General features: G+C 64.8%; 4 protein-coding genes across 4 annotated transcripts in view; 3 read left to right on the plus strand and 1 right to left on the minus strand.

The window, feature by feature from the left end:
• Positions 1–247: 247 nt before the first annotated feature.
• Positions 248–1279, minus strand: EMIHUDRAFT_212897 (hypothetical protein; the record flags this gene model as incomplete). The annotated part of the gene is made up of 1 exon (XM_005765525.1): positions 248–1279. One exon carries the CDS (start codon positions 1277–1279, stop codon positions 248–250), a length of 1032 nt encoding a protein of 343 aa, XP_005765582.1.
• A 1022-nt stretch (positions 1280–2301) lies between these two features.
• On the plus strand, positions 2302–2749 carry EMIHUDRAFT_212898 (hypothetical protein; the record flags this gene model as incomplete). The annotated part of the gene is made up of 2 exons (XM_005765526.1): positions 2302–2638; positions 2715–2749. The coding sequence occupies 2 exons, from the start codon at positions 2302–2304 to the stop codon at positions 2747–2749; spliced, it is 372 nt and encodes a 123-aa protein (XP_005765583.1).
• A 3229-nt stretch (positions 2750–5978) lies between these two features.
• EMIHUDRAFT_357088 (hypothetical protein) lies at positions 5979–6287 on the plus strand (the record flags this gene model as incomplete). Its single annotated transcript, XM_005765527.1, has 1 exon — positions 5979–6287. A coding segment is annotated over one exon (309 nt), but the record flags the coding sequence as incomplete, so codon positions are not given.
• Positions 6288–7260: 973 nt separating this feature from the next.
• Positions 7261–8554, plus strand: part of EMIHUDRAFT_212900 (hypothetical protein) — a gene marked incomplete at both ends in the record, with an annotated part of 1855 nt that continues 561 nt past the window's right edge. Inside the window, 4 exons of the mRNA XM_005765528.1 lie at positions 7261–7431; positions 7504–7568; positions 7643–7717; positions 8194–8284. Of these exons, the coding sequence (XP_005765585.1) occupies positions 7261–7431; positions 7504–7568; positions 7643–7717; positions 8194–8284 (402 nt within the window). The remainder of the gene's footprint in view (positions 7432–7503; positions 7569–7642; positions 7718–8193; positions 8285–8554) is intronic.

The following is an 8554-nucleotide window of genomic DNA, read 5'->3' on the forward strand; positions in this document are numbered from 1 at the left end:
CTGCCTCTGCGGAAGGCACCGAGAGGTACATTTTTCGCGCAATGGTCAAAATCAAGGTTTTGTAACGCGAGCTGTGCCACAGTGAAATGGAACTAGCCTGTGTGCGTGTGTGCGATGCGAGTGCGAAGTGGAGGGGGAAAACTCTGGCGTTAGCCGTTACAGCGGATACACCGATGATTTACGGTTAGGAAGTGGGTCACATCTCCTGTGATAAGCTGATAACCCCTCCCTCCGCGCGTGTATGTCCTTATCTCACCAGCACCATCTCGTAGCAACAGAAGCCGGCCGGCAGCCCAGCGACCCCGAGAAAGTCAGCGACTTTCTGATCGGCCGGAAATCCGTCGACGCTGCGCAGCCAGCGCAGTCTGAACCCCAGCCGGTGGAAGAGCAGCTCCAAGGCCACGACAAACTGGCGCGGTGTCGGCGGAAGCATCGTCGGTGAGAGGTGCGCGTCGAGGAACAGCAGCTTCACGCCGCCTAGGATCTTCAGCGCGCGCGGATCCGCCGCCATTTGCTCGAGCGCCGCCCACTCGCACCCCTCACAATCGATGGAGAGGATGGTTGGCCAGCCCCCGTCGGCTTTGTTCGCCGCCACCAGCTCGGCCATTGTGTACAGCACGGTGCCGTCTATGGCTCCGAACGAGTTGATGGTGTTGCGCGAGCGGCCCGCGCCGAGGCCCGCAAAGTGGAACGTGAGGTTGCCGTGCTGCCGGCCCTTTCTGAGCTTCAAAGCGATCTGCTGTGCCGCCGCCTGTTGCCGCTGACGAAGGGCAATCGTTGGGTCGTAAGCGTGTACGATGCAGCCCCGCTTGGCAGCATGTATCGGAAAGCCCCAGGCGTCCTGCCGACCTTTTGGGAGATCGCCAACCCCGATGACATACGCCACGCAGCGTGTATCGACGGGCCACCAAGCCTCGCACTCGGGCTGCGACGCATGCAAGGGCGTTCGCGCCCCGGGGTTGCTCGGGCAAGCGAGCCTCTCGGAGCGGCCAGCGCCACCGGGAGCTGCCACTCGCGTGGGCAGTGTGCCGTTGGCCCAATAGCGCCGTGCGTGAGGTGAGTCGCCATTGATGACGTCAGTCCAGTGCGGTATCGCCTGATACAGTCGTTTCTCGAGGGCGGTCTCGCTCTTTGCGTCTCGCCAGGAGGCAGACCAGTCTCGGCCGCGCCAGATGTTGAGGGAACGAGAGCGCCACTCGGCAGGCGGCGGTGGCGGGCGCCAGTGCATGTTGCGCCAGTCAAAGACCGTCTCGTAGTCTACGGCGCCCGTCGATCCCATTTTGCTGGACACACGAAGGCTAGCTCATATGTGCGTGTGGGGTGTGCGTGCAGGAGTATGGCGGCGAGACCTAGCCGCCAAACAGCGCGGTTCGGAGCTGCAAAAGGCAGGTGTGCAAAAGGCCTGTTTTGCCGGAAGAAACTCGAGTCGCGCAGGGGGGCAAAACTCTTTTAGCAGTTTTTTCTCCTTTCGACGCCTGTGTGAACGACACATATAGTAGCAATGAGCTCACTAGCTAGAGCTCACACTAGAGGCCGTCATCGCATTCGCCCTGGCCCAGCGCTGACTTCCGGTCGCGGCGTCGTGGTGCTGGAACCGATGGCGAAAGAGCAGAGGGTCGTCGGACGCCACGCCCAACGAGTGGTGCGGTCGGAGTCCCTGAGCGTGCGACAGGAGCATGCCGGTCGGGTCGGCGACTTGAACATTGTGGAGCGGTGTGCTCGCGAGGTCGGGCAGCCCCGAGGCGCTGCGTGGGCGAAGACGAGGAGCTGAAAACCCGGCGGCATAGAGGGCGTTGTGTAGCCTAGCTTTTGGGTAATATAATAAAACCCGGCGGCATCGTTCGTTCTCCGGTCGAGCACGCTTGTCGCAGCCCACCAATGGACCAACCCTCTGCTCGAGTCTTCCGCCTACAAGTGCGCCCGCCTGCCCGCCTGAACTGCACGCGTGGTCCAGACGCCCGGCGACCGCAGCCGCCCCCCCCGCGTCCCGGGCGGGCCTCCCCATCTCGCGTCCGCGCCGCCTCCCTGTGCGTCTGCGGCGCCGACGCCTGTGGCGCCTGCGGCGTCGGCGGCAGCACACCCGCTCCTCATACACACCCTTCACGCACACCATTTCGTGGGAGAGGGTGGACACGGCCCGCGCGTACACTCTCCTCGGCCCGCATACCTTGCTTTGGCGCATGATGCCCCTCTATGTTTTGCGGCGGCGGTGGCGCTGCCAACTGCTGTGGCGCTCACACCTCTCTTTCCCCCGCGCCCGCAGGAGAGACGATCGTGGGAGTACTCACGTTGCGGGCCGTTATGCTGCCCAGCGCCGTCGGCCTGGACATAGCGATAACGCACCAGAAGATCAGCAGCACGCAGGGCGGGTTCGCAGGCGTGCTCGACGACGGTGACTGGTTTGGACACTCCGTCGCCTTCATCAGCGATCTTGATGGAGACGGAGTGTCCGACCTCGCGGTGGGGGCGATCTTCGATGACGATGGCGGCCCAGACCGCGGCGCGGTGTACATCCTCTTCCTGAACACCGACGGCACCGTCAAGTCGCACACGAAGATCAGCGACACGCAGGGCGGCTTCACGGGCGGGCTCCCATGGGAACGGCGCTCTCGGCAGAGCTTTCGTGGTGGGGAAACGGGTGCGGGGAGGTGCGGGGAGCGCTCTCCCGGCTCACCGGGAGGGGAAACGCCGGATTGTTTTACATGGGTCGGGAGGGCAGCTCACGGCGGTCACGCTGTGCGCACCTTGAGTCGCGAGGGCGATGCCGCGACGGTTACCCGACGTCGGACGTGCCACAGTGGTACCAGGGTGCAGGCATGAATGGGTATGACCTCGAAAAAAATCGCGATTTAGAGGACTTTTTTGAAATATTTCGACCTATGGTCACAATGCCAGAAAGCCCTTATTCCCCCGGTTCAACCACCGTTTAGGGGGCTCCACGCACTTTGATGTCGTAATTTTCTTACTTGCCCCATGGATGATGATATTTGCGAGGTCCCCAATTTTTTTGACGAGCTTTTTCGAATCCCCGTCATAATCGAAAAAGCTGCGTCATTGCTGGGTAGGGGGGGTGCTTTGCTGGATCCCAGGATTGGCACGGTTGAGGCCCTGCCTGAGGATGTGTGGGTGACTCGTTGGATGAGGGATGCGCCCAGAGAGAGGAGAGAGAGAGAGAGAGAGGAGAGAGGAGAGGGTGAGGGAGTGTGCACACGTGAGGAGCGGGGAGGGTGTCTGTGGTGGGCTGTAGTCATACTACGTGGTTACAACCACCCGCCCCTCAGGAGCTTAAGGTAGAGTAGTTGGGTGTCAAGACACCGGGGTCGGAGGCAGGCGATGGCCAGCCTCAACGACGGGGTGACTGCGAGGCAGTCCGAGCACGAACTAGTCGTCGATCCGCTGACGATCCCCGCCGCTTCACCGTCGGAGCGGCGGCGGGTGAGAGTCAGTCAAAGGTCCACCACACAGCCTCCAGCCGCCAGCCTCCACCTCCACCGTCGAGCCGCGATCGCTGCCGCCCGCGACGCCGCCCGCCGCGTCAGAAGCCCGCGACGCCCGCGGCGAGTCGAGTCGGAGAGCCGAGCCGCACCAGCAGCAGCATCTTCACCAGCAGCAGCACCAGCAGCAGCAGCAGCAGCAGAGAGAGGCGCCAATTTTGAAGTTGCCCGAGACAGCCTGGAGATGGCCCCGCGTTGTAGCCCCGGTGCCGGCGCCTCACATCTCAGCATTCCGGGGCCCGTTCCGCCGCGCAGTCCAGCAGCAGGATCTCGGGAACCGCTTTGTCGACAAAGAGGTCGATCAAAATTTCGCCGAAGAAGCGTCACCGGCGGCACGCCGGGATGAATCCGGACTGTTCACATTGTTCGGCACCGCGACGGCGAGCCGCCGCGGGCCCACAGGAGGGCTCGGAGCCGCGGCACCGGTCCGCGCCGCCAGCAGGGCGAGAGCACCAGCCTACAACCTGCCGACATGGCAGTTGCGACGGCGCTTTCACACACACACACACACACTCACTCAGCTGGCAAGAATGTAAGCACGCGCACCCAGCGTCCCAGCGGGCCGGATGATTGGCATCGGGTTGCGGGCAAGAGATCCCTAGCCCTGTCGGAGTGGGCTGGAGTTTCGGGTTTCGGACGCGTCTACACTGGCCTGGCAGTCACTGCCCAAAACTCTGAGAGCGGGAAAACTTGCCGCGTGCGTCCGCTTCTACAGACCACTGCTGACCATGCCGGACCCCTGGGAGCATTACTTTGCGGACGTCTACGGCCAACAGCACGCCAAGGTGCTTGCGGCAGACCCTCCCTCGCTCGGCTGGTACTACCTCTCTGCGCCCTTGGCCAGGCCCGTGAAGGTGTGGTACGTGGGATGGCCACAGGCCGCGTCCTCGAGTAATCTGGAAGGGGTCTTCACAAAGATCCAAGCCGGCGACGGCTTTGTGAAGCTGTACGAAGAGCTCGGCTTCTTCTTCGTATCGGCGGCTGACTGTCGTTGCCGTCTATCCCTTTCTCGACTGTCTGAGCTTGTGCGGCTTTAGTCCTTGTGTTTTTATAAATAAATAAATACAACGGACATCCCAATACGTGTTTTTGTGTGTCTCGCGCGCGCGCCATGCGCGGGGTTTTTGTGAGAATGAGCGCCCCATGCTCGCCGACCTGGCTCGGGGCGACCTGGCCTCGCTGCGCGCCTTCCTCTCCGGGCGGCGGACGCGCGGCACGTCGCTCGCGGCCCAGCTCGACGCGCGGCACGACACCGAGAGGCAGGACACGCTGCTCACCTGGGCCGCTCGTCACGGGCAGGCCGAGGCGGTGCGGCTGCTGCTCGAGGGCGGCGCGAGCATCGGGGCGACGACTGTTGACGGCGCTTCCGCGCTGTACATCGCGAGCCAGGAGGGCCACCTCGACTGCGTCCGGCTGCTCCTCGAGGCTGGCGCGGCGGTGGCTCATGCAGACGCTGAAGGCCGCACGCCGCTGTTTGTCACCTGCCGGGAGGGCCACCTCGAATGCGCCCGCCTGCTCCTCGACGCTGGCGCGGCGGTCAACCAAGCCCCGCAGAGCGGCGCCACGCCGCTGTACGTCGCGTGCCAGAACAACCATCCCGAGGTCGCCCGGCTGCTCGTCGACGTTGGCGCGGCGGTCAACCAAGCCCCGCAGAACGGCGCCACGCCGCTGGCCGTCGCGTGCCAGGACGGCCACCTCGAGATCGTCCGGCTGCTCCTCGAGGCCAGCGCAGCGGTCAACCAAGCCACGCAGAACGGCGCCACGCCGCTGCTCATCGCGTGCCAGCAGGGCCACGTCGAGTGCGTGCAGCTGCTGCGCGGCGCTGGCGCTGACATCGACCAAGCCACGCAGGATGGCTTCACGCCGCTGCTCATGGCGAGCCAGGAGGGCCAGCTCGAGTGCGTCCGGCTGCTCCTCGAGGATGGCGCGGCGATCGACCAGGCCGATGAGCAAGGCGCCACGCCGCTGTTCGCGGCGTGCGAGGACGGCCACCTCGAGGTCGCCAAGCTCCTCTCCTCCTACGGCGCCTCCCGCGACGATACGCCCTTCGGCACGCCCGAGGAGGTTGCAATCGAAGGAGGCCACGCCGACCTCGCCGCCTGGCTGGTCGCCAGCCGCGGCTGGACGCCGCTCCAGCATCTCGAGGCGTGCCCGAGACTAGCGGCCGAAGGCGTGAGCGCGTTGTCCTCACGCCCATTGCCCCTCTTCCGCAGGCGCTCACCGTCGAGCGGGCGCGGGCGCTGCTGCGCGGCGGCGCTGACCCGCTCGCCGGCGCGCCTTCTTCCCTCGAGCGGGCGCGCGTCCTCTGCTCGTGGGGCGAGTCGGATCCGACCGCTGCGGCCGTCGGTTCCACAGTCGAGATCCGCTCTCTCGTCTCGCGGCCCTCGATGAACGGCAAGGTCGGCGTCGTCGTCTCCGCAAACGCTTCGACGGGCCGCTTCGGCGTGCGCGTGGCGGGCGAGGCCAAGGCACTCGCACTGAGGCGCGCTATGGCCTCTCCCCCACTCGCCGGATCCTCTCTTTGACACACCTCTGCCCTCCCTCAGGCCGGCCAACCTGCAGCCAGCGGCCAAGGCGGTGGAGGTGGGCAGGCTGGTCCTCAAGGCGGCGGAGTGGTCGCCGCAGTCGCACGAGCTCTTCCCGACAGCGGCTCGCAAGCGGGCGGTCGAGGTGATGCGGCTGGGCTACCTGATCGCCTGGGACGAGGAGCGCTTCGACAGCCGCGAGGGAGCGGCTCCAGAGCTGGCGGACATCTGGCGCGGCTTTGTGCTGCCAAGGGTGGTGGTGCGATGACTCACTCAATCCGCACGGGGTTTTCAGTGAGAGGGCCAAACCCCCAGGTGGGGGTCTTGCCGTTGCCCCTGTGCGGTCGCGTCTATTCGGGTTCCTTTCTTTTCTCTCGGTGCGCGGTTGAAGTACACTTGATCTTTTTGTTGTTTTTGCCCTCGTGGTGTACCTTAGGGTACCCCTAGGGTTCTGAGGGCCGGATTGTTTTAAGACCTTTTAAGAAATGAGGAGATTTGGGGGCTCAAATTATCATTATGGTTTAAGAAAATCGGCCTCACCGGCATGCGTCGCTGGGTTCCGCGCCGGTTTCTCCAATACTGCCGTTATTAGGCACAAACCCGCCACTGAAGACACATCTGTAAGTCTGGTGCACTGGCAGGAGCCATACTCGCATACGATAGGGGACGCGTGCCAGCTGACTGTAGCCAGCTTCCCGGCCTCCGGCGTCTACCGGGGAGCCTCCCGGACCATCGTGCATCGACCTCGGGAGCTCTCCCGCACCGTTTAAGCGTTTAAGACCGTTTAAGGAATCGGCGGCCCAGCAGCTCTTAAAACCTGCCATGGCAGGTTTTAAGCCGTTTAAGCCGCAGGCACCCCAGGGCCCACCCTTTTAAGCCTAGGGGTACCCTAAGATGAACTCTACGATAACGGACCCGCCCCCGCGGTCTCTCTATCGTCCTCGGCTCGTCCCCCGACTCTACTCGCAGAGGCCGCGTCAGCTCGTCTCTCGCCTCCTCCGACAGCTGACCCCAAGCCCCCCTCGGGGCCCTCCGGCCTCGGCCCTCCGGGGCTCGCCGGCGGGTCCGTTATCGTAGAGTTCATCTTTTTGTTCTTTTTGCCCTCGTGGTGTACCTTGTGTTAGTGCCAGTGCGCGCCAGTCCCGTGCCCAGTGTTGTGCGAGGAAGTTTTGTTGCATATTCTTTCGCGCGGCTAAATTCTTTTCTTCGTAGAGGCAATTTCAGCCTTCCACTTCTCAAAAATGCTCTCGTCGCTCGCGGCCCTTACCTCCGGCCACTCGTGGGACCACTTCGAGTGCGACTGTTCTTGGCGCTCAAAATACGCGTGCCCGCTCGACGAATTGTTCCTCACCAAGATTGACCGGTCCGGTGACGGCCACATTGACAGGCACGAAGCAATCGATCTGAATGCGGTGCGGCGCCACCATCACGCCGTCGTTGACGGGCGGACAAAATTCGCCACACCTCCCCGACGCTCTCCACAGGACGGGTTCCTGACGTCGACTGAGCTCGTTGCTGCCGACACGGACGGCGACGGACAGTCAAGCAAGTGTGCTCGGTCGGAAACGACTCACGCCCCGATTTGCCGCCAAGCTATTAAACGAGCGCCGCATCCTCCAATAGGCACGAGGCCATCCTCGCTCGCTCGCACGCCGGCACCGACGGCTTCGCGACCGACGACGGCTCGGCGTGCTTCACGTTTTGCTGCCGGACGCCCTCACCGCCGCCATCGCCGCCGCCGCCGCGGCCAGCGCCGCCGCCATCGCCGCCGCCGACAGACTGGTTCTCGATCTGGCTGGCTGCTGCCCGGCCCACCGCCGACGCCGCACCGCCGTCTCCCCCTCCCTTCCCCCACGACGCGGAGGGGGCGACGCCGCGCCACTTCCGGGTGGTTGCAGTGCTCGCTCTCGGAGCGACTGTGGTGTTCGTCCTCTTCGGCACGAGGAGTGCGCTCGTGGCGAGCACGCACGCGCCGGCCGCGCCGGGCGACGGGAGCCCCCTCTCGAAGACGCGCTCCATCTCGTACGCCCCGCCCTCCCCTGACCCCCCCCCCCCCTCCCCCCCCTCTCCCTCGGACTCCCTTCTAGACCTGCTAAGACCTCCCTCATCTACACAACCCCCCGCCCCCCTCCCCCCCCTTCCTGCTGCCTCTCACGGTACCGCCCTCCTGCAAGGTTCGCCTCGCTGCGACTCGACGAGGAGACGCCCGACGACCTGATTCCCGACGGCCTGCCGCCGGTCGCCGCGACGCCGGCGATGGACGAGGTGCGCCGGGCCGAGGAGGCGCCCGAGGAGTCTGCGGAGGGCGTGTTCTCAGCCTGGGAGCTAAGGGACATGCTTGCGCCCGCGCTCCCTCCGCCCCCGGCCTCGCCCCTTGTGGCGACTCCCGCCAAGTCTCGCAACGAGATGATGGCGACGATCCACGAGGCCTCAACTCTCCCCCCCCCTCTCCCCTTCTTGAGATTCTCACATGCAGAGTCCACCCTCCCCTCGCCCTCCCCTCGCCCTCCCCTCGCCCTCCCCTCACCCTCCCCT

Source organism: Emiliania huxleyi, assembly GCF_000372725.1.
Source record: "Emiliania huxleyi CCMP1516 unplaced genomic scaffold EMIHUscaffold_55, whole genome shotgun sequence".
Lineage (NCBI taxonomy): Eukaryota > Haptophyta > Isochrysidales > Noelaerhabdaceae > Emiliania > Emiliania huxleyi.